General features: G+C 39.6%; 1 protein-coding gene and 1 long non-coding RNA gene across 5 annotated transcripts; both read right to left on the bottom strand.

Moving 5' to 3' along the window:
• Positions 1-582: 582 nt before the first annotated feature.
• On the bottom strand, positions 583-18,665 carry slc25a14 (solute carrier family 25 member 14). 4 transcript variants are annotated; one of them, XM_044222236.1, is made up of 9 exons: positions 18,493-18,665; positions 17,767-17,921; positions 16,746-16,884; positions 15,470-15,564; positions 10,366-10,451; positions 9,691-9,786; positions 8,444-8,568; positions 7,994-8,207; positions 583-6,774 (listed from the first exon to the last, which is right to left on the bottom strand). In XM_044222236.1, the coding sequence occupies exons 2-9, from the start codon at positions 17,828-17,830 to the stop codon at positions 6,733-6,735; spliced, it is 861 nt and encodes a 286-aa protein (XP_044078171.1). In that variant the 5' UTR covers positions 17,831-17,921; positions 18,493-18,665; the 3' UTR covers positions 583-6,732. The 4 variants fall into 4 exon arrangements, with proteins under 4 accessions (XP_044078171.1, XP_044078172.1, XP_044078170.1 ...); XM_044222237.1 differs by having other exon boundaries at positions 17,767-17,914; XM_044222235.1 differs by having other exon boundaries at positions 17,767-17,874.
• A 570-nt stretch (positions 18,666-19,235) lies between these two features.
• Positions 19,236-24,216, bottom strand: LOC122888328. The gene is made up of 3 exons (XR_006380678.1): positions 24,040-24,216; positions 22,768-22,884; positions 19,236-21,116 (listed from the first exon to the last, which is right to left on the bottom strand). It is a non-coding gene; the product is annotated as an uncharacterized LOC122888328 (long non-coding RNA).
• Positions 24,217-24,792: the final 576 nt, after the last annotated feature.

Below are 24,792 nucleotides of genomic sequence, written 5' to 3'. Positions count from 1 at the left end.
CTGACTTATCTCAGTTGCTGTGGAAATATTTAATGCATCTCTAAACAGTGGCACTCTCCTGAGGCACATTTGATGTTTTCCAATTCTTTGTTATCTATTTTTAAATATTTTAGAGCTGAAATGATTGACTGATTGATTAGTCAACTGACAGAAAATGAACTGCAACTATTTTGATATTGGACTAATCGTTTCAGTCAGTCTTGACAAAAATGCCAATAATTTGCTTCTAAAATGTGAGGCTTTGCTGCTTTTCTCCGTCATATGATACTAAACTAAATATCTTAAGGTTTCTGACTGTTGGTCAGACAAAAAGTTATCATCTTGGGCTCTGAGGAACTATAATAGGTTGATTTTTCTCTTACTGCGATTCTTCCATTCAACAGCTCCATCCAGTGGTGACATGCAGACACTACACAACAGTCTATCAGACGAAAGCTGGTAAAAGCTTTGAGTTTCTGTCCAGAGAGACACTGACTGGTCCAAAAACTGCCACATTTGTTGTGCACATTAAATATTAAAATCCAGAAAATTGATTTTACCAGCCCAACTGAACAAACAAGAAATAAACTGATACAGAAACAATCACAGTATATATTTTATTTGAGTGAACATTGAATTTATATAAAGCCAAACCCATTCTGTCAAAGTGAAAAGACAATTCTTCAACTTCCACCATAGAAACTCATCAAGTGATCAAGCATAAAGGTTATAGATAGCAACGATACACCAAAGTGCAAATGATGAGAGAGAAAATTTACAAAAATATGTATAGATTTTCTTCTCCTGTCAGACGGCCACACAGGTTTCCACACTCAAAAGTATTTTAAAATCAGAATGATGTAACATTTTGACTGATGCCTCTGAACTGAAGCCTCTTGATAGAAGTGGGAATAACTCTCTGTTTGTTAGAGGACACCACTTATCACTGAACAATCAAACCAATAAACTAAATGTCCAGAGATAAGGGCTAAGATCAGGAGGAATGATGCTGACTGGCCTATGTCTAATACTAAATGAACCTTCTTAATTTGATAAGTGTGACAGTGCTTATCGCTCCCGCTACAATTCAGTGCTGTAGCTAGGGAAAAAACTAAGTAAAAACAAACTTGATTCAGTCACAGGCAGAGAGACAGATTGCAAGGAAAGAGATCACATGTCTGAAGGGAGACTGGGTGTTTCAATTTTGAGGTAAAACAAAATAGAAAAGCGAAATAAAATCAAGAGAATCCACAATATAATGAGAAGTTTACTGATTTAAAAAGTTTCAAGATGAAACCTTTAAAAAAATAAAAAAAGTCATCACATGGCACACCCTGGGGAGAGAAAAAGAGGTGTTCTTGTGGAGGGACTTCTTTCTTTCCATCAGTTACAAGCACTACGCAATCATGAGCAAAACAAAAGCACAAAAAATTCCACGTGTGCTCCTCTTAACACAAAAACATGTTTTTATTAAAACAAGCTTTCATATCAAGTGCGTCCTATGATTTGGGCCCCAGAGCGTTTCTGCGGAGCGTGAGGATAACACAAGGCCTGCCAGAGTTCAAGAATCAACTGTGTCAAAGCTAAAGCAAAGCTGCTACTTTGCCAAAATAATCTTGACTCAAGGTCCACTTTATAGCCTTTTCTGGAGCTTTCAAATGAGCAAACCCCCCATCTGCTGATGAAGTCTGTGAGACAGCAGAGTACAATACAACGAATGGATAATCCTGCCCCGACCTAAGACCAGGACGGGACAGGGAAGACAGTGGGACTCCCTCACGTGGCAGAACATCTAGCCGCCCGCAGGCCTCAAGTGACACAGAGTAAGCACTTACCATAAACCATTCAAAACCCTGGGATCTCTCCTGGTACACCCTGAAGACAGCACCCTCCCTCAGAGGAACACTACAACACCACATCAGAGAAAGACCAAGGACCCTGGACAAGAGACCGAAAGAACACAACAGACAGACAACACCAGCTGTCTGTGGAAAAACCGGTCACAGCATCGACTGGGAAGAGGTCAGAGGTCATGGACCAGAGGACAGCTAGAGAAAGACCAAGGAGGACTTCTACATACGACGGCAAAGACGATCTTTGAACACGTGGCCCAAGTTTTGTATAACTGAGCAAACTCCCTCCGCTGATGAAGACTGTGAGATGCGGTTGGTCTAGAAAAAACAAGTGGGCCTTGAGTTAAGATTATACTGGCAAACTACTGTTCCCAAGGTCAAGAATGAACTAGCTCAAAGCTAGTGTTGTTTATTAGCTGCCGAACTTGTTGAACGTGATAATGAGAGGCGTGGAGACATAAATCAGTTAAACTTTCTGCTAAAATTCAGCCACATGAGAGGTTCCTTCTTAAATGAAATATTAATAGTGAGTTATGTTCTTACAAATCTATTAGTGGATTTGTTTGCAGCTGCGAAATCCATCCTTCTGGTCAAGTTCAACTTCAGTGAACTTTGACCCATAAATTTGCACCACTGACCAAATATTTTTAATACAGCAGAATAATTCCGCCGAGCCACTTTCTGGTACCGTCAATTTGTGGTTTTCGAGGGAGTTATGTGATGGGACTATTTCTTGACAGCAGATCATCCGTTACCATAGTAACAGTTCAAATTAAAACACAAAAATGTTGGGACAGCAGCATCCTCTGAACTGTATCCAGGCTCACTGAACGCAGAGTCAAATAAATAGATGGCTCATTCTAAAGGTCAAAACAGATGAACATAAAAAGTCTTTAAAATAATTAGAAAATAGACACAACTCTGAAAAAGCTTAAAACATAAAATGCCCAAATATGGTTCTAAAATCATTTTGTCAAAACAAAAACTTTTATAAGACAATCACAGAAGTACAGGATGTTTTAAAGGCTGGACAGTTCATGTAACACTAAACAGAAAGTGAACACACCCTAAACTGACGCGACACTGGAGTGATCAGCTGAGAACGACACACTCTTTAAAAGAACGGGATTTATGAACATGGAGAACAAAAACAAAAATCAGTCAATAATGTCCACACTAATATGAATAAATCTGAAAATGCAGTTAACAACATGTCAAACAGGCTTTTGTTTCCATCAATTAATTGTTTAATCTATAAAAAGGCAAAGAAAACAGAAAAATGCCCACCAGAATTTCCCAGAACCCAAAGACGACATCCTCAAATTGCTTGTTTTGTCTGACAGTCAAAAACTCAAATTTAGCATTTTTGCTAGACACATTTAATTGTTGGTGGTTAATCTTGGGTGGATCAACTAATCGACTAATCATTTCAGAATTACAAAAACAGTAAAGCCTCTTTCTTCCTTCTCTTTTTGGTTGTTTGGTGGATTGTTTCCATCATCTGGTAACAAGCCCGACTGTTTTCTCCAACGTGGCCGGACTGATCTCAGCAGGTTAAAGCACCGTTTTATCACCTCGGTGTGGATGAAACCCAAAAACATATGAGTATGACTCTGGAAACACACACTAACTCGACCATTAGCCGCATCTCCATCTGACACTATTCCTACGACTAACCCCTGTACTCAGATGAACTCTGCACTCACACACTGAATATCTATGAGCTGATGTTCACTCCCTTGTCACTCTTTACTGACACTTTATGGTTACTTATCAAGCTGATGAAACTTCAAATAAACCTGATCAGAATCCCTCTGCACAGTTTACAAGAAGGTAAATGTTTAATGGATGAATCGAAGGTCGCAGTGTTGATATAGCGATACTTTGCATAACTGTTAACAGACGGTTTAAATGGCTCAGGAAAGCATGACTGCTGAGGAAACATCTCCTCACAAATGCGCTGAAATGTATTGAAACTAGTTTTAAAATTTTAACTTCAATATTGAGGACTGTAAGCACAATCTGTAGACAGTAACTAAAAGAAAATGCAAAATCCACACACTCAATATGGTAATGAGGTATCAGTATAAGCAGAGGAGCAACATTATGACAGAATAACATTATTTACAGGTGATCAACGTAAAGCGCGAGGCTGTAACAGTGCAACTCTCCCACGACTCCAGGACTAAAATTTAAATATCTTTACAGCAACGCCTGACACACATTTTCCAACATAATGTTCCCAGGACTCAACACACACTCAAAACCTTGTGGCCTCTCAAACTAGCTCCACTCTTCAGCACAAAAGTTTGAGTTGTGTCCCAACAAACTCTAATTCAAGTGTGAGAAGTGAATAAACTACTTACAAATACATGTTTTACTCACTATTGTTGACTTTTTCAAATTTGATACTGGAGATTGGGTTTAGATTGGGACACACTGGATTCTGCAGTCAGGATCCATTTATATATTAAAAAAAATTTTTAAAAAAAAGGTACTTTGTGAGATTTAGCAGCTGCGATGACCGCTGATGCATTTCAGGGCAAACGGACAACGTGTGTGTTTGTACTCACAAAATCCAAAAGTAACCCTACTGTACACAGATGAAAGCAGACTAAGGGGTGATTCAGCAAGTATCTTAAGGACTGAACATTAGTATGGATGAAATATGACCAAAATATATTCTCAAATATAACAAGCCAACTACAGTACAGACCAGGGAACAGAAACAACTGAACAGCAACGATGCCTTCAGCAGTCTACATGTAGAAGTGCAGTGCTGTTGAAGCTATAAATTACAAAATATTTTCAATGTGCATCAGTTACAGAATCCAGGAAGTTTGTGCCGTTACAACAGAAGACAGAAGACATCCATCCGATGACTAAAGCCACAGAAAATTGCTGCCAGGATGGGAAACGTCTGACTGACCACCACGTCCAAAAAAATAAAAAGACACTGATCAGAATGACCAAAAGTTGAGAAAATAAATACCTTAAAATTTTGAAACAAACAGAAACTACTAAAAATATTTTGAAAATATAACATATGACATAAAAAAAAAAAAAAAAGGTTTGGTGATGCAGGTGGATGAAAGAGTGAGGTCACCTGGCGTGGAAGCCGCACTCCTGCACTGTGCAAGTCAAACAATTCGTAGCATGTGTTTTAGTTACTGTTAAGATATCGTTTATGGATCCCCATAAAGAATTAAAAATACAAGTTATTTTTAACAAAAAATGCATTTGGTCTGTTTTACATGGGCAGAGTTTAGACAACATGATCCACAAAACTCAAATATTTTATCAGTTCCAAACAACATACTACACTGACTGTCAGATATTTTCCAGCAGTTTCTCCTGTAAACCAAATTTTACAGAGAGTAGCTGCAAACGAAACCTCTTTCAGAATTATCTGCAAATAAACTTTACCTAGTTTGGTAGAAACTAACTTTGGCACAAAGGTCCTCTTTTCCACTTTCTATCCACACCAGCTGCCACTTTTCTATTCATGCTCTGACTTGACCTGAAATGAGGGACACAACAGTAAAAATAGCGCAACAAGGCATCATATGCACACCCGGGCGTGCGTAACATAAAATACAGTCTCCCCCATGTGCGACTGAGTCCGTACAACGATTATGTACTGGATCGCTGTCTTGCGGGTTAACAATATAATTATGGGAGCAAGCACAGCTCACAGCCCATTAGCTCCTAATACCGCAGCAGACTGGAGTCTGAAATGTCTCTACAGCAAATAAAAAAAAACACCTTCATTAGGAATAACAGATCTGGATTGAAAATGTCTTTAAAAATAAAAATAATTAATAATAATAATAATGGTTGTGAGTGTCATTAGAGGCTTTGGTTCAGATTTCTGATTGTTTCTAGTAAAACGTCAGTGGCTCTCTTAAGATCACATATGTTCAGAGTTTGGGGTCAAATTTTTTGTCCTAACAAACAATAAATATAACTAAAATAAAAATAACTTTTTTTAAATTCAGAAAGAAGTTCATGTGTTTAATGTTTTTCTGGCAACTAAAATTTTAAAACTACACTGACATTTCAGAGGCTTTGCAAAACCTTTTTTTGACACCTAAATACCAAAGATCATAACATATCGCTGAATGTCATTTTCCTGTACAAAGATGAACACATCTGGAGTGCCGTTGAGAAATATTTCCTCCTTTCTGTCAGTGTGAATTCTGTCTTAATTCTCTTCTCTCTCGGTACAGTAACTACCTGTAACAGTCAGTTTATCTTCCATGCAATTCCTCAACAGTCACCAGTTAAATCTGACTTATTTTCTGAGCGCATTTCATGCAAAGCCAACGCATTTAAATTACAGGGTTCAGACGCATCATTCATTTTAAAATTTCATATAGTTTTCTCCTTTTTCAAAACTCTACACAAACTGTGTAGCCATGCATGTCTGAACTGGCATTGTGCGATTCCTAGCTGATTTATAAATTCATTTCCCATGTTTTTCCACATCTGTGTAGGAACCCTGAGCAAACAATCACAAGTGTCATCTCTGTTTGGCTTTTAAGAAAAGCCAAAGTTCACGAGAGTCCACAGTGGTTAACTCCTTCTCCGTCTTTCTTACATTTAGCTGCCTGGGGAGTGTCAAAGGTGGTTGAGGGTGAGAGTAATCATCAAAGCAACAGCCCTTAAAACAGTACGAAAACAGAACCTGTGACAATAAATAAAACACTTTGCAAAAACAAAAGAGAAATCAAGATTTGGATGAGCATGAGCAGATGACTGATACCATTTTGGATCATTGGTATGAATTTGAAGGGAGTGTGAATGTACTGGTGAAAAACTCCAGGTGCTGCCGTGCTCACACCCCCACTTATGCCTGACACAGTCTGACAGACCAGTGAAGTCCCACTTCCTCCTCGCGTTAAAACGGGAGCTTCTTCAGCTGCTCGAAGGTGATGAAGAACTGAGAAGTGTGTTAAGGAAAACTTCATGATTCATATCACAACAGAATACAGGCTGAGGCCGCTCAGACAACTGAAACAAGCTCTGAAACATGAGCAACCTCGCCTAATGCCAGACCTTTCCTGGGTCAACTTTGACCTGCAGGACTTGGCGTAGTTGTGTGCACACAGTTTTGCAACATAATGGACAATTAAAACGCATATTTCACAGCATTCACCTTAATTTTACTTTCAAATAAGTAGTTTACCATATTCTCCAATAAAAGCTGATAGTCAAACAGTGGCAACAAAAACATTGATGGCGGGTAAATTACCTGTACTGTAATGGTTCACAGGGTAAATTCAGCATAATGTCCATTTCCACACCACTAATACCATTAGCACGAGTCAAGTTTCATCCACTAATTATTTCCAATCGCTTCAACTCAGCTACAGTTTTTTTAATTGCTGTTAACCTACTATCATTTTTTTTTAGTCGTCCCCCTCTCCTCTGTCAGTTAGAAATACACACACACTCAAACACATACAATAACTGTCTTGCATATTATTATTATTATGATTGTTTTGTCTAGCTTTTTCATGTTTCCTCTGATTGAATGTACACATCATGGTATATGTTGCTTGTTAACCTTTTCCATCTATTTCCATGTACTTTAGGTCTCTACCTCTGTCGGTGTTTATGTACTGTCCCTCTGCACCAATAAAAAAAACAAAGAGTGATGACATCAGATACAATAGGTTAGTGTACTACATATTTTATATTGTGATATCAATATGTACTGTGATATAGAAAAATCAATTGGGAAACTGTTTAACCAGATAGGAATGTTGATTAAATACCTGTCAAATCAACATACTTTGTTACATTGATGCAAAAATCATAAAAAATACAATATTGTCTTGCTCACTGATGTGCTCATACCACTAGAGTTATTAGAAGACATAGCTATTTCGGTATAAGGATATTGCAAATACTCTGACAGTTGACAAATTTCTATTGTCTCATGGGATATATCTTCATGTCCCCCAACTCTATGGAGACAAATCTCCATTTCAAAGTATAAACAGTCTGGTGTATAGTATATCTGGATAGATCAAACATTTCAGATGCTATTCCAGGCTTCTTATGGAATTCCCCAATTTCTTCCAAGAACTAGAAATGAGTCTGATTTCCCTGTTTTTCCCCCCTGGGAAGGAACTCTGTAGGTTTTAAAAAGATACAATGATGTTCCAAGGCCCAAGTCGCAGCCAATTAGGCCAGAATCCCTTATAGAGAGCGAAGAAGCCCTCATTCTTCCACGTCTGCATCACTCCGTCCAGTGTTCCTTTGTACATGGGGCTTCCCGACGAAACTCGCTGGTTCATCATACGGGTCCGGACCACGTCTACAGGGTTGGAGGCCAGCGCTCCCGCCAAGCCACACGTGAAACTTGAGCTGTAGACACATCCAGACATGGAACGAGGTTAACGGACCACTCCGAAGCTGAGTTTCATTCAGTTTCATTCAAAAATCAAATTTCCACCCTTTCAAAAAAAAATAAATAAATAAAACCACTGCAGACACTAGCTTCCAGTGCAGTTTTCATCATACTACTTAAAAGACATACTGTATGATCATTGGGATGATCATACAGTATGACCCGAAAAGAGTTTAAGAATAAATAAACTTACATGAAATGTGTCAAAATGGTGTCTCCCATGATGCCAGAGCGAAGGAGGTGCTTCTTCGTTATGTCATAGACAGGAAGTTCCACCCCGACGACAATGGCTGCTCGCTGCGCTGTGGGGATGACACCCTGAAGAGGAGGACGATGAAGAAAATAAGTCTGATCGTAACACTATCACAGTACAACTCGTTGGACAGAGCTGACTCGACATACAGCAAGCTAATATTACTAGCTAGTAAGATACAACATGTAAATAAGTAAATAATAATAATAATAATAATAATAATCATTTTGGACCTGTTAAAAGGTGTAGTTTTTAATTAATTAATTAATTAATTGGTAACTGTACTAATTTAACTGTACCAATCTCTGTACTTCCATAACTGCCGGAAAGGCAGCAAACAAGTGTTTGTACCTAAGATGTACCCACAATGCCAGATTATTTCTTTTAACTTGAAATAATAAACAGATTTTTTGGGCCACTTGGGGGCAGCAGAAACAAGTTGTGAACACAACTTTGACATATCATCACCTTTTTAGTTGATATGGCGAACTTGTTAGCATAGTTGCTTATATTTACACATCCAGCAGTTATGGAGCAACATAATCATTAATTCTGAATCGTGTTTGTGTCACCTGATGAATGTAAGTCCAATATTCTCTCTCTTTTAGCTCTGGTTTTGGTCTCTACCCAACTCCTGAGGGAAACATCTGGCTCTTTAGCTGCTAAATGCTCCACCATGTTCACCAGCTAGTCTCTAACTGTGTCTGTCTGCTGTTTGGTGCTGAGCAGGTAGTGTACAGTGGCTTTTTAGAGCTTTTTCATTTACAACAGCTGCCTGCTGCTGCTTATGAGCAGTGAGAGTGAACCAAAACAGTAAAGTTGCAGCTAGACAGCTAAACAATGAGCTGAAACTCACTATAAAAGAGCTTCAGATTTGGGCGATAATTCTCTGTAGGTTCATCGCTGAGAGAGACCATTTCACACTGTCACATCGTCATTTAATTTAGCATAAAAATATACATTATAACCTTGGTTTGGTTTTACTGATTTGATCTGTAAAAGTTGGCTTTAGTAAGCAGCTGTTAAACTAATGATGTTTTGTATTATGACAATTTGAGCCATGAGGTCCAGTAAAAATTGAAAACTCAAAGAATGAATGGGGCGCCATCTTGGAACACAGTATCCACTACTTGGAATACATACATAATGCACATACACATCCTTATGCATAGTGATCCAGCACTCACTCTCCACAGCCCTCGGGTGCCCTCTGTCTGGTAGATGTTGATGAAGTTGGACATCATGCTGCCTTGGAGCAGACTGCCCTGCGCCTGCATTCTGATCTGGTACAAGAACACACACACACACACACACACACACACACACACACACACACACACACAAAAATTAAAAGGTCAAACATTTTAGCCCCTAATTGACAACACAGCACTTCACGCAGTGTCTGAACTTAAGTATTAGGATTCATTTTAAGCAGCTGTAGACATAAAGCCACCGGACTATTTCAATATCTACATATATTCAAATGTTTTAAATTGCCAACATTATTCACATTTGAGTAGATGTAATCAGCACATGTTCCTGATCAATGGTTTAAAACAATGAATTGATTATCATCAATTAATTTTCTGCTGATTTATTAATCATTTCCACAGAACTTTGCTGTAAATCTTACCATTTTCACTGAACAATTTTACAAGTTGAATTATTATTCTTGGCACAAAAGACTAGACAAAAAAACAACGTTTAGGCCATGTGACACTGAACCTGATACACAGGAAAATAGGGATGCAACTAACGATTATTTTCATTCAGCTCTACGGAAAAATAAAATTTGTTTTGGTTGATTTGCAGCTTAGCTTAGAACAATTAATCTCAGTCTAAGCCCCAGCATTAAGAATCACCTTGAGGACGTCAGTGGGGTTGGCCAGAGAGGAGGACAGAACTCCAGACACAACACCACAGAAGACGTTGATGACCATGGTCTCGTCTGTCGGGAAAGAGACAAGAAATTATATCGATTAACATACACAGCCAAAAGCAACCGAAAGCACACAAACACAATGATTAGCCTATAATTTACTATGTATAGATGTCTAGAGGGATGATATTTCCATAGATGATAAAATTATCATGCATGCTCTCCACTTTAAGAATTCAAGTCATTTTTTATACACTAGTTGATCTTGTTTGGGACAAAACATTTGTGTGATTATTTAACACAACCCTTCCTGTTAAACTATGTTTTTGGTTACTTTATTATGTGGTGAAATCTTTTTACAAAATATGTCTTCTTATGAATAATGTCTGGAAATATCAGCAAGAAAAGTGTTTATTTTGTGACAACCAGCTTTGAAATATTATTACAATTACAGTTAATAAAATGCACCTGATTTTGATTAGTCATTATTTTTACAACAGCTGCCTTTATAAAATATATATACAGATTAAAGCTGACACATGCTTCATGGTACAGAAATGCAAGCGACCAGGTACGTGCGCTCAAAACACTTAAAGGCACGCTGGAGTCCTGCATGATTATGTTCACTAAAAAGGTCACGCTGAGACGATGCAGCGTGGCAGAGTCTTCATCCAGGATTAACTAAACAAAGAATTAAATTAGCTATTGGCTGACGTCATTTAAGTTTTTACACAACTGCCTTTTTGGTTCACTTGATGTTGTGTCATGACAGATATGTACTTTTTGGATCTTATTATAGAACAAATATAAAAAAAAAACACAGTATGCTCTGACCCAAACAAGACACAAATTAGAGTGTGTTGAAAATGACACTAAGAGTGCACTTAACAAAGACAGAACTAGAACAGATTGTTTTTGTTTTTTTTACATCCTGTTTGATTCTAGCAAATCTACAAATTCAGGATCGCTATGAACTCTGAACATAAGCTGCTACGAGAAAGTCAGAAAGGACAAAAAAGTATCTCACAGACAAGCAGTTACTTTCAGGGATTATTGTACTACTTAGAGCTCCCTACAAGTATGCAGTATTTAAGTCACAGACAGAGTTTTGTGAGAATATAAGAAATTATTGTTTATCTAATTAATTTTATCTGCACAAGTGTTCATATTTGCTCTAACCTACTTGGAACACCACATGGGTGGAGTTAACCACAAAGCTACACTTGATGGACCCTGAAGCAGTCCAAACTTTCTCACACAGGTCTCTCTCTCATGATCATTCATACCTGCCAACACTCCCGTATTTCAAGGCCATCTCCCGGCGCCCTCAAACTTTATTATGAATACATTACACGGATCCAAGTTTTGGATGTTTGTCTGACGGCACCCAAATTGCCAGATCGTCTATGAAACACATCCAAACACACCACATGCAATTTCAACCCATCTGTTACTGCAACCTGGCAACCCACACCACGATCCAAGGGGCGTGTGTGCAGCTGCTCGCTGCGGGGCAGCTAAGTTAACGTTAGCTGGGGCACGTTCAATCCGAAACCCCCTCCCCCCCAAATGTTGGCAGGTATGCATGATGTGTCAAACTCCACCCGCCTGGCACTCCAAGCAGATCAAACCAACACTGAGAATAATTTGAAGTTTCTGTTGGAGAGACTGCACACTCTGTACGTTGGCTTTAAATAAACAGTAACCACTGTTAGCAATTAGCCTCGGAAGAGTTTGTCAGTGTTAGCAAGTGGTGGATCTTATTAGTAACCCAGTATGGTGTCTACACTGGAGTAAGAAGAAGGAGGAGGAGGAGACAAAATAATAATGGATTGAGTTTAGAACAATAGTTACAGTGATCCTTGATCAATCTGACCAACAGTTAGTGTGGCGGTCCTCGCGCCGCTCATTTTTTGGACAGGGGAATGGGGCGTTCGATCCAACCACAACCACAGGGCAAACCCAAGCCTGTATCAAAACAAGCATTCAAAACACAGTAGCACCATCGTAGCAGAGGGCATGCAGAGTGGAAAGGCAAAACAATCAACAGGAACAAAACAAAAACAAAACAAAGAGCGTTTTGCATTTTGGCTAAACACGCACACATTAAAAAGGGAAAGTTAAGCCTCAGTAACAAAAACTCTTCATCGTCTTCCTGATTAGTTTCCCTCTTTGCTCCCTTCCCTTCAACCCTCCCATAACTACTTTTCACATTAGACTCAGATTCATTATTATTCAATAAGTACATAAATGCAGTAGACATTTGCCCTGGTTCATTGGTGCTGACACATTTGTTTAAATGTAATAACGTCAATTTATGGTTTTAGGGGCAGGTTACGTGCTGGATCTATTTCTTGGTGAATAACGTCCTGGTACAGTGACTATGCGCAGCTTTCTATCATGCCATTGTGGCTTTAAAGCAACCAAAGCCAAAAACTGTTCTCACGGCTGTAACTAGCACTGTAGCTGGAAATGCTGCACAGAAGTGCTGGGCGGATGGATAAACTGTTGTTTCTTTATAAAAAAAAAAAAAAACAGTTCCAACATGCAAAAATCACAAATAGTTTCAGTTTCCCCCTGCCTCCAGTCTTTATGCAAAGCTAGGCTAAACATGTCGTGACTCAGACCCATCGTATCAATCTTCTCATCCCAAGCAAATAAGAGTATTTTCCAAAATGTTGACCTATTCCTTTAAGAAAAGTCCTCACAAATGACAGAAGTACAAAACACAACTTCACTCTTTCATTCCCTTCAATCACTCCGTTCTGTTCTCCTACCTAGATCCACTCTATTATTCATATTATCTATCTTATACACACTAATTGACCATTAAATATTTACAGGCGCAGAGGGAAAGAGGAGGAAAAAAGCAAAGTAGAAGAAAGAGAACAAAGAAGAGAGGCAGGTAGTGCCAGATAAAGCAAGAACCAGTCAATGGGAAAAGACAAGTGACAAATAAAAAAAGCAGACGGAGAGGGAACAGAGGAAGAGACAGAGCCTGTGGTCACAAACGTCCTGAGAGTCTCAGAAACATGCTGGCGCCGGCAAATCACTGATAAATGTAGCGCAAACCCATTTGTCTGATAACTGAAGTGGCTCTCTGTGTTTTTCTACACGGAGGCTGAAGTGAGTGTCAGAGCTCCCGACAACAAAAACTGATCCACTTTCATGTCTCTAGGATTTTTCTCTCTCTCGCCTTTTTTTGCTGGGCGTGGGGGGCGTACAGCCACACACTCACAGGCACAATTCAAATAAATCTATCCAGTAAAAATGTGTTGGTAAGGGTTAATGTCACTGCACCAATATCACCAGGGTAAATTGCTGTGCACTTCATGGGTTTGTGCATTGATCACACATTATTTAACATACCGATTCTGATTCTAATGTGAGGACAGCGTGGACAGTATCTGCCACCTTCAGGGCACCATAGAGGCATCAATAGGTCTGTCGCGATAATTACGTCATCGGCTTATTGTACGTTATATGGACATGATCATTTTTGCTGATCTCTTTGTGTTTACATGCGTGTTTGTTTACATAGGAATGTCACCAAGATTTTAGACAACATGATGCCAGAATAAACAGCAGGGTTTTCCCTACCATTATAAGACATGGGGTGCAATGCTTAAGCATTTTTTCACAGTGCCTAAGCCAGACAAACAGAAAAAACTATGCTGAGACACATTTTGCTGTCATTTCTGGCCGTGCTGCTTCTGTCCTCTCGTCGTCTGCTCTCTGTGTGGAGTTTCACCGTGGGCGGGGCTCAGGCAGCTCCTCAGTGCGTGCGCACACACACACACACACACACAGTGTTGCCAACTTGGCAACTTTCTCGCTAGATTTATCGACTTTTCAGACCCTCTTAGCGACTTTATTTCTAAAAAGCGACTAGCGACAAATTCAGCAAACTATTTTGACCATCAGGGAAAAGGCGAGACGTATATTCAAATATTATATTGTAATTCATTCCCATGCATGCTGCTCAGAGTAATCGCAGTCCTCGGCTCTTCTGCCCATAGGGAACAGGGTCTCGTCTCTCCCTCTCCTGTTGCGCCTTGTGCAGACAGCCTGTAGGTGCAACATGTGGAGCAGCAGGTTTGAGCCTCTCTCTCTAGCTCTCCGGATCTCTGGATTAGAGTGTTCCTATAGCTTGTAAATATGTAAGTAGTTCGTTTGATCTTGTCAATATTTAAATAGTTTGATCTTCTCCCTCCCTCTGTAGATTTAAAAAAAAATAAAAAAATAAAAACATTTTTTTTTACTTCAAATACAAAGTGTCCCTGTAGTGCGTTTGTGATTATTTGGCTACAGATTTCTCTCCCTTACTGCAACTGACACAACCCCTGTGCTTTATGCAAATGAATGCGATGCTAATGCCCTTAAAAACGACAATAATATTGTTTGTCGCAATTATTGCTGGGACAATATGTTGTCCAACAAAAGTAGTTATCGTGACAGGCCTAGGCATCAAAAGGTGCAACAGAAGATGCTTCAATGCATTTGGGACTTTACTTTAACTGTCATCACTGTGCTATTGGCTACTTGTTAAGGAAGTGAAAAATATTCTACCAAATTATTAACTTTGCTGCACTCTGGATAATGTCATCAGTTAACTGGCCAAAATTTAAATGTAAGAAAATAACTTAGGTGCCACTACTGCCAAATTCCTTGCTGCTGCTATTAGGTAAACTGCTCTTAGCAGTCAGTAGTTCAAGGTTGTTTTTTCTGTTTAACCGTCATCAATGCTTATAGACCAAACTGAGTTTGCAGGAGGTTGCATCAGCCTGAAACAAGTCAGAGCCGCATCGCAAATATGAATCAAAATTTAATATACAGTATCATTGAAACCACCTCCATTGTTCCTTGTTTGGCCAGCTTTTTTTCCAGATTAATATCATGTAGTCGAAAATGCTCCCAAAGTTTTAGGTGACTTCTGTGACACTAACTAACTGAAGCCTGTGAAAAGGCTAGTTTCCTTCCCTGTAGGAAGGCTGTACGGTTAGAGCCTTATGACGAAAGAGTTTATAAGAGACGTTAGCAGAAAGGTAGAAGACAGGGAGTTAGAGGCAGAAATAGTTAACTCTCACCTTCTGGATGAGTGACAAACAGCCTCTTCAGTGAGTTGTAGGTTCCTATCTTGATTGTCCCATAAGAAGCTTGTCTTAACAGAGCAGGAGAAATCCTAAGAGGAGAGGTAAAATATGTTTATTAACCTTTATCCTGTGGGTAAACTGGTAGGCAGGTGCAGAAGAAGAGGGAGTGCTTATCTGATACTTTCCTCAACTAATTGTGTTCATGTGGCTTAGGATGCAAATCAACAAAATGTCAGTTTTATTGAAGAGTGAAATCCAGGCTTATTTTTCTATTGCTCAAAAGCCGAGATGAATCTTAACAACTGTAGACACAAAACACTTGAATCACACAAACGGCTTTAAAGTCAAAGAGAAGCTCCTTCTTTCAAAATGTCACACATTTCCTGTCCCACTGGGTTTCTTTCAAATCTGTAGTTGGATTCAGCAATATCACAGTTCAACCACCCACAGAGTGTAACAGCTAAGCTTATTACTGCATATTGTATTAAGCACGTGCTGTTTCCATCAGCATGGAGCATATCGCAAGTGTGTAGCAAGAAGAATTAACTACATTTACTTAACAACACGAGTTTAACTGAAAGCTCTCTCGCCCCGGGGAACGGCTTGGCATCTGGTAGTGTATTCACACTTCTTGGAACTAAGAGTTCCTGGTGCTGAAACTCTGAGAAAAATTCTTATGACGTTTTCCAAGTATTGCCCCTTATGAATGAATCCTAGTTTAAAGCGTATTAGCCATTACTAAAGCTCCAAAGGTAAACTGTGGAGAGTATGTAGGAAGGCTTCTCTTTAGCTAAGGTGTTCTTAAGCAGATGTGTATTAACCAAAGGCAGGAGTTATCTGGTCACGTCCATGTTAGTGTCTAATTTATATGGATCTACCAAAAAAGCAGTAGTTCAGAAAATATAGCAGTAATAAATCTCCATGTAGTGTTAGAAAACTCCAAATGATGCTCACATCCACACAAATATCAGTGAATTATACTTTAATATTTTTGTGATTATGGGGTGGTTTCCTGTAACCAACAGCATTTAACTAGAGCATCATACATGGCAAGAGGGTCAACACCACCTCCCCATTGAGATGAAAGTTATTGTATTATATATATTATATTATATACATCCAATGTTTGTGAATACGACCCTCGACCATTACACGCTACATCTGTCTACTGTGCTCCAAACTAGCATGCACACCAATCAGCCGTGATGGCCAAATTGTGTGTATGAATGTGATGTTGTTTGTGCAGAGCCCAAAAAAGCATGTTCCATACCCAGAGTAGAGAGCCCGGACGCCCTCCTCCTTGCCGATCCGGAGGAGGGCGTGGAACATGCCTCTGTAGCGGACTTCCGTGTACTGGGACTGACCCTGGACTTGTAGCCGGGTTTTAGTCAGGTCAATGGGAAATGTCCCTGAGGGTTAAACATATAACAACAATTAGAAGAAGAAGAAGAAGAAGAAGGAGGAGAAGAAACATTAACTGAAAAAAAGAAAATGAAGGTAGTGGAGTTATAAAGGCATAGAGGATATTTTGCAGGTATACTGGGGCTTGTAAGTTTCAGTCATAACAAAATCCCTCACAGAATATTGATAACATTTCAAATTCATACGGCCAGTTCTCTCATATATTATCAATACATTCGAGTCACATTTGCAACTCCTATCCAGATACCAGAAATGGCATATTTCCTTTCTCTTTTTGTACAACACAAGAACAATATAACATATTAGAAAGCAACATTAATATATACAAAAATAACTAGTAAAACTTTAAAATTTTGGCTGAGGTCCTTGATTAGGAAAAAGAGAAACAATAGGTTAAATATCTTTTTTATCAAGCAGCAGATGATCTAAATAAATATCTTTTTTTTCTGTGACTGAAATGTAACTATAAAATAATACCTGAGAGGTACAAACTGCTAGGTTAACTGCTTGGTTTATTTACTGTTCAGCAGACTACTGTGTGCGGTGCAAATTATAAACAGTGTGAATGTGTACCAACAACCTGACTTAATTCTAACTTTGTGAATCATGAACATCCGCTGTTGCAGGACAATGCATATAATGTGCACCACAGAGCTTTGATATTTATTCAGCTGGATGCATCGTCCCCTTTTTGAAGCCAGCGCTACCATCGCTCAGCAAATGCCGCTGCAGAATTTTCCCATGAATGCAAATTCATGGTATTTAAAGACTATTTGCGTAGAACAGGTACTACCATGGCACAACAGCGTATAAACCCAACAATATTCATGACGGTTAAGGGTCTGCGTGTGGTGCATCGCGTAGCCTACCGAATTCTGCGACAATCGAGGCCATCCCTCCGTAGATGAACGGCTTCCAGTTCAAGTTGATCATCTCTGCGGCGGCGGCTGCTGCTGCTTCCACCTGCTGCAGCCCCGCTAAAAACAACAGCAGGCCCAGACAGAGGTCAACGCAGTGCTGCAACCTCAGACAATACAACATGTCGACAAACATTGAGCGTTAATGATGCTACAGTTCAAGGAGGCTCCTCAGCATCAGCATCCCAGCGTACTGCGCCGGAAAGAGACGCCCGCTGTGTCGAACCCCACGGAGTGAGCCGTCATATCTGTTGTGGGGTTGCTATTGGCTGCGAGTTCAGTCAATCAAAATTTTAAGCGATTCAATTGGCCGGTGCCGGAGAGAGGAGGCAAACCATGAGTGACAGTTCGGTAAAAGCAACAGTGTCGTGAGAATAAAATTAAGTTATAATTATCGTTAATGCTGGTCATGTGATCAACAGAAACGCTACTTAACTACCGATATATAAATCATTCTTCTAGTTAAGATGTACAATTTGAAATTCGGGCTTTTTGTTTTTCGTCTTTATTACAGAGATGACCGTCCCAACGGTCTCGGACGGTTAGCGCGAAACAGACGGCTCCTGCTAGGCTAATTCAGCTAACACTTGTGGAAATTACTAGCCAGCTAGTTAGCGACGTTGAACAGTTAGCAACTAACTGTTAGTTACCGTTACATTCAGCCGAAATGTCACGTACCTGTGTTGTCGATCAAAATCCGCGACCTGCTATTTGACTTGATTTTCCATGACTTAACACATATACGTGGCTTGACTTTAATAAAGTGCAAGCAGAAAACTTATCGACTGCTGTTAGCTTCCCATTTCAGCTAATGTCAAACTGCTACACCAGAAATGAGCTTCTTCTTCTGCGTCTTTGAGATTTAACGGCAGCTGGGATCCTTAGTGTTGCATTACTGCCACCTTCTGGAGATAGTAGTTAACTCCTACAATGTCCAACATTGTTGGACCATGTTTGTCAGATTTTAGCCATCAATCCTGACCAAACATGATCCAACAGTGTTGACAAAGACCAGTTGAATGTTTTGTGATGTTCAGATTACTGTGTCCTATTCTTAATCTAGTTATTATTAGGCTACCTCCTCTTTTCTATGTCCTCCCCTATTTCTCACAATACCCACTCTATTTTGAACTGAATGCAAATGTCTTCTCCGTATCTCCGGATCCTAGTGCTACAGTACAATGCCCTTTCCCTCAGATTTTGAAAGTTTAATATGGATGTCTGCGTTTTATTACAGCTTGTCTGGCTAGTTTGTCCACTCTCTCATTACCCAGAATGCACACTTAAGAAATGTGAAGTTTAGATAGTTAGATAGATAGATAGATAGATAGATAGATAGATAGATAGATAGATAGATAGATAGATAGATAGATAGATAGATAGATAGACATGAAAAATGACGCATAGGCTTTTTAAGAAAATTGATTTTGTTTTATTGGAGTGGATCTGTCCACATTATATTTAAATAATGATATTAAGTAAAGTTAAAGTTAATCATATCACCTCAATAGATAGTCATAACTGAGTGTTTATTCACCACTGTTCAACAGCCACAGGATCTTTCTAAATTTCATTTATTCAAGCAAACATCTTGACTCAGAACACCTTGTTGTTTTTTTCACCATAACCTCCTGGGTGAAGTGGCTAATGCTGGAGGGAGCATTAAAGTAAAGGCATCTGGCAGCCACACTGACACTCAGAGCCATGCTCAAAAGTACATCATCTTCTCAGGCAGCAGATAATATTGTAGCCCATTCACATAACTTGTTGCTCAAGTATTCTATCTGAAATGTCATCTGCGATCAATTCTCTCACAAACAAATAATCAGTTATCACATCCCTTCTTTCTTACAACTTTGATTTGTTGTAAATGTGTGATCTCTTTTTCTAACTTTAAGTGTCAGATTTATCTCCATATGTGAATCAGCCTTTACTCATTCACTTCCCTTTTCTCAGTTTTACAAACACAAATTATAATTCAGACCAGCAGCTTTTTAACCTTCAGGTGACCTCTACCTGATTTTTCCTGCTCCGCCCATCTTTTCTGACACCAACGGATGTGAGACTGTCCTCACCAAAACAAAACAAAATGTCAGCATTCTTTGCTGCAACCCATGATTAGGTTTTCCTGACAAGCGACCTCACTGTGAGCTCAGTGTGAACAGCTTTCATTGAAATTGTTTTCAACCAAAGAATTAGTCCTATGAAAACTGTTCTGTGTTCTGTGAATTATCCAGAGTAACAGGGATATGTGTTTGGAAAGACTGTTGGATACTTTAAATTTTTCATTGCTGTGAGCACCACAAACTATTATCACTTCCTTTCTATTGGCATAAAGGCACATATCTCAGAGACATCTCAAAACCTGCATAAATAAAACCAAAACAACAGCATCTGCATGCTACCACCGTAAGAAAGTGAGAAAAAGTGTTGCCAGTGCTAGTACTCTCTCTCTATTTGGGTCTGCTTGGGTCGACCACATTTTGGATCTGATCTGATTATCTGTGGGTCCCTTTTGGATCCAGTCTCCTTTCTGATCTTTCCTTGAAAATTTATTTATGCATGTTGAGTATGGGTAGGTTTCCCCAAATGTTGGACCTGTTAAGACCTCTAAAAAAATCGATCACACTCACACCACAGGTGTTATCCCCCCGCTACAATGCAGGCCCACTGAAAACCTTCTGCCTGCAGGGACAGCTCTGTGGTGGTTGTTAATGAAGAAAATAAGACTTGCACCATCACACATTACAACAGTACTGCCAGCATGTCCAGGAATTTCAACCAGCAACCTCCTGGTTACAAGCCTGTTTCTTTAAGCTACATTGTTCTGCTGATGCAGTAAACAGCAGAACAGCCAAACTCGCAGTGAACCCTCAAAATGCATTTAAAAGACGACTTTCCTTTCCACCTCACACAGCAGATACCTACAATGTTAAACAGTAAGTCAGTAAAAAAACTTCTTCAGCTACTGCGCGCCTCCTCTTCTAAAATATAGTCAGAGAATTGCAGTAGGAAACACAACAGGGCAGTTGGAGCCCAATTCAGAGAAAACTGATTTTTGTGGAAACTTCACAGTCCAAAACTGGAGTGACACCATTCCTCTCCCTCTGTTTCTTCTTCTTCTTCTTTTTAATTGGCGATGCACTACTGGAGGGCATGCTTGACAACAGCCACAGTGGCCATAGTGGTAGGACAGCTCCAGAGTTACTGGTTTAAACACAGGGAGCGCTGTGGATCAGAGAGTGGTGCGCAGCAGTCGAATGACACGCTGGTAAAGCTGCTGGACAACTGACACCAGATTCCTAAGGGAAGGGGAAACAATTAAGGAGAGTGAGGAACAGAGAAGTGGATAGAGAGAGAAATTGAGAAACCAATGTGGGAATAAAGACAGAGTGACTCAAAGGAGCAGTGTGTAGGATTTTGTGGCATCTAGTGGCGAAATTCAACCCTTTGAATACCGCTCACCTCACCCTCCCATTCCATGCATGTACGGTGTACGCAAAACTCGCGAAAAAAGCGAATCGCCCTATCTAGAGCCAGTGTTTGGTTTGTCCGTTCTGGGCTACTGTAGAAACATGGCGGTGCAACATGACGGCTTCCGTGGAAGGGGACCCGCTCCCTCTGTAGATAAAAACGGCTCATTCTAAGGTAATGAAAACACAACTATTCTTATTTTCAGGTGATTATACACTAATGAAAACATACTTTATATAGTATAATATTATATTCCATTGCTGCCAATAGCTCCTCCTAAATGTTACACACTGGTCCTTTGAGGGAAAGAGCAGCAGAGAGGGAAAGGAAGAATACTGAAGAAGGGGCCAAAAGAGCAGCTGCTCTGCCGAAAAGCCAATTGAGTGAGCCAACATGCACAATACAGGCATCCTGGCACTGGAACTCCTAAATGGAAAATCATTAGTTACACCTGTTGACGAGTCTAAATGTCTGCTGTGAAAAAGGTCCATGAGCACAGATGCAGTGTTTTATCTTATTACCTCTGCCTTTTCTTTTTTCCTCAAGCAAAAGGTCACAGTTCAAATAATTAGATTGGATTCCGAGCATATGACAACCCTTTAATCAGATTCACAGTAGAGTTAAGTTTTGCTTGTGTTTCCTTAATGTCAGTTGCTTCTAGTGCAGGCTAAAGGGGTGACATCAAGATTAAATCAAAGCCCCTTGGGTAGGGGGCACCCCTGTAGCTTAGAGGGTTTTTTGCATCTCCATTTCATGTCCATGTTCCATGTCATTTCTCACAGTCTGTCTGTCTGTCTGTCAGTAATAATGACATAAAAATGCATGGTTATCTGTCAGGTAGAACATTTGGACTCATATTCAAATATCTAGTAATTCTCTTGTTAATACCTCAAGACTCCAAGGGTATGACGATTATTAACATTCTCCATTTCCGTTCAAGACTTAAATTTCCAGCCAAAAAAGTAAATCCCAAAGAACATTTGGAAATGTTCTTGTCTGTTGTTTCTTTCTTATATACTGTACATCAAAGACTTTTTTGAATGTAGCTTTTAACATAACTGACCACCATCTTTAACTAATTGATCACATGTTTTGCTCTTCTAGGAACATGACTTTAAACTAAGCACTTGCACAGTTAACTGGACAAAACTAGTCTAAAAATGTGAAAATAATAACCTCTAAATAAACAGTCAATTAGCCATTGGCTGTAGTCTTTGAGATCTGTACAAGTGCAACTTTTAATAGAGCATGTGGGGCAGCATGAGGGGGCACAAGAGGGCAAAACGTGTTGAGTTGGATTGACAGTGTATTAACATGCATGCTACAACATTGCTTAATGTATTGATGTCTACAAACTAAATATGCAAAAACTCTCATTTTCCTAAAGGAAAATATGATGGGTATCTAGAACGTCAGTCACTGTAACAAACGCTGTATGTTTGTTGTCCATGTTTAACACACTGATACACTCAGACTCACCGAGCTCCGACGGAGAAGCAGTTGTTGCGGTTCGGGTGGAGGCAGAAGAGCGAGGCCACGCAGTAAACACAGCACAACAACATGGAGAGTAGCCGTTTCTTTAAAGACATCTTCAGTCTGATAGAAACACAAATGCAATCACTTTCTCATTGTCTGCAACAGATCATGAAATAACACCCTTTCTGGAACTCTGTATTTAGGTTCGGCATTTTATTTGATCTGGAAAGTATTAAACATTTTTGAAGTACCAATACATTTAGCATATACTTATTATGAAACATATTATGAAGGTGACTATATTTGTTCACTCTGCTGCCTTTTAAAAGATTTGTGTAGAGCAAAGCAAAGTCTTCAGACCAGATTTAAATTAAAGGTGGACTGAGGGTGTCCTGGAAGAATCCTGGAAGAATCCTGGAGGAATCCTGGAAGAGTTTCTTTTTCCTCAGAAAAGTTCCAAACACAACAACAAAGTGCAGTTTTGTCCAGCGGTCTATTGGTAACAATAAGGCTGATGTTGATTTATGTTTTTAGCTGGCTAGTAAGCTATTTTATTTAACCTTTAATTAACCAGGAAGTCTTTTGAGATCCATTATCTCTTTTATAAGAGACACATGGCCAAAATGTCAGTGTGGAAAATTACAACATTCACATACAGCATAGAGCACAATAAGATAAGGACCTGAGTCAATGTCTGGTATTAAGGCAGCGTTTCCAAATGACGTTTGTCTTCTAAATCATTCCAAGCCCAGGGTGCGTAGTACGAAACTGCAGTTTGGTGCATCTGATGCTTATCCATCTTCATGATCTGGTCTATAAAACTGTTGTGTCTACTCAGAGGGGAGAAAATAATCTGAAATGTTGTTACATCCCCCACTCATGTTAAATCAGATTGTGAGCACATCAACAGTTTACTTCATTAAAATGACAGATCATGGGTAACACGGAGTCCTTTTCTAAAAACACCTTTCTACAGTTTATTTTTTACGGCTGTCCTCTGTGTGGCCAGAACAAAATTAAAGCAGAGGTTGAAGAATGAAATATGAGATCTGTAACATCATGAGGTGAAAGTGTCATAAATGTAGGATTTTGTTCTTGTCAGTTCAGTTCTTGTCACTAATCAGGCAAAACTCCAAGACCTCTGATACAACTCCAACTCTGCTGCAGGCCACATTGATGTGTAACAACAATGGAAAGCAGCAGCTAAATCCCTGCTCCCGTTGAACGCCACACATCACCCTGAAAACATCACTCACATATCATCATCATCATCACCTTAACAATCCTGACCAGAAGAACTCTTTCCTGACAGATCGATCTTCCAAAAGTGGAAAACTGGTTGTTTTGGTTAAAAAAAACCTTCAGCAGCTCCTTCGAAGCAGATCCCAGGCCCAGGTGGAGTTACAAGAATCCGTCGCAGCAGTTGGAGGATGCCGTTGGCAGAGATGTAAACAGGACCCCGGCTTCCTGGGTGCTGCTGGGCACTGGGCACAATTACTGCTGACCCACACTTTGTTTTGAAAGGTCCTGAAAGGTCTAGCAGGGTTGAATAACATTCCTACATTGTGTGTCTGTTGGAGCTATTTTGGCTTGTTGGGAGGGAGGGGGGTTGAGAGGTATTAAAAAGAGGATCTTTCCTCTCAGGTTGTTGTGGACTCATATTGAACCCGGTGAAACTGCTCTGTTGCACTGGGCTGGCTGGGATTGTAGTGTTGAGGTTTGAGGATGTGTTTGTGTGACTCAATGGAAAGTGTGAAAACACTGAACAGTCAGGCTGCGCTAACACATTCAGATTTATACCAATCAGTTCTGTTTTTCTCTGGGATTTTTTTTTTTTTTTTACCAAAGTCCAGTTGTGTTTAACTCTCGATGTGTTTTTCACACTGTGGCTTGAAGAACCAGCTGCTGATTTAATGACAAATTGTGTTTTCAGTGTACATTTTCAAAGTCTAACATGCCAGCAGCTCTGTGAGGCTGTGCTTTGAGCTAAATGCTAACATCAGCGTGTAAACATGGACACAATGATAA

Source organism: Siniperca chuatsi, linkage group LG14 (genome assembly GCF_020085105.1).
Source record: "Siniperca chuatsi isolate FFG_IHB_CAS linkage group LG14, ASM2008510v1, whole genome shotgun sequence".
NCBI lineage: Eukaryota > Metazoa > Chordata > Actinopteri > Centrarchiformes > Sinipercidae > Siniperca > Siniperca chuatsi.
This window is presented reverse-complemented; position numbering and strand designations above follow the sequence as displayed.

Coding starts and splice junctions, on each gene's coding strand:
- slc25a14 (XM_044222236.1), bottom strand. CDS start 17,830: ATGATCAACTTGAACTGGAAGCCGTTCATCTACGGAGGGATGGCCTCG. Junction 15,565..16,745: donor GTCCGGGCTCTCTACTCTGG/GTATGGAACATG, acceptor CTCTCCTCTTAG/GATTTCTCCTGCTCTGTTAA. Junction 10,452..15,469: donor GTTTGTCACTCATCCAGAAG/GTGAGAGTTAAC, acceptor CTTTCCCGACAG/ACGAGACCATGGTCATCAAC.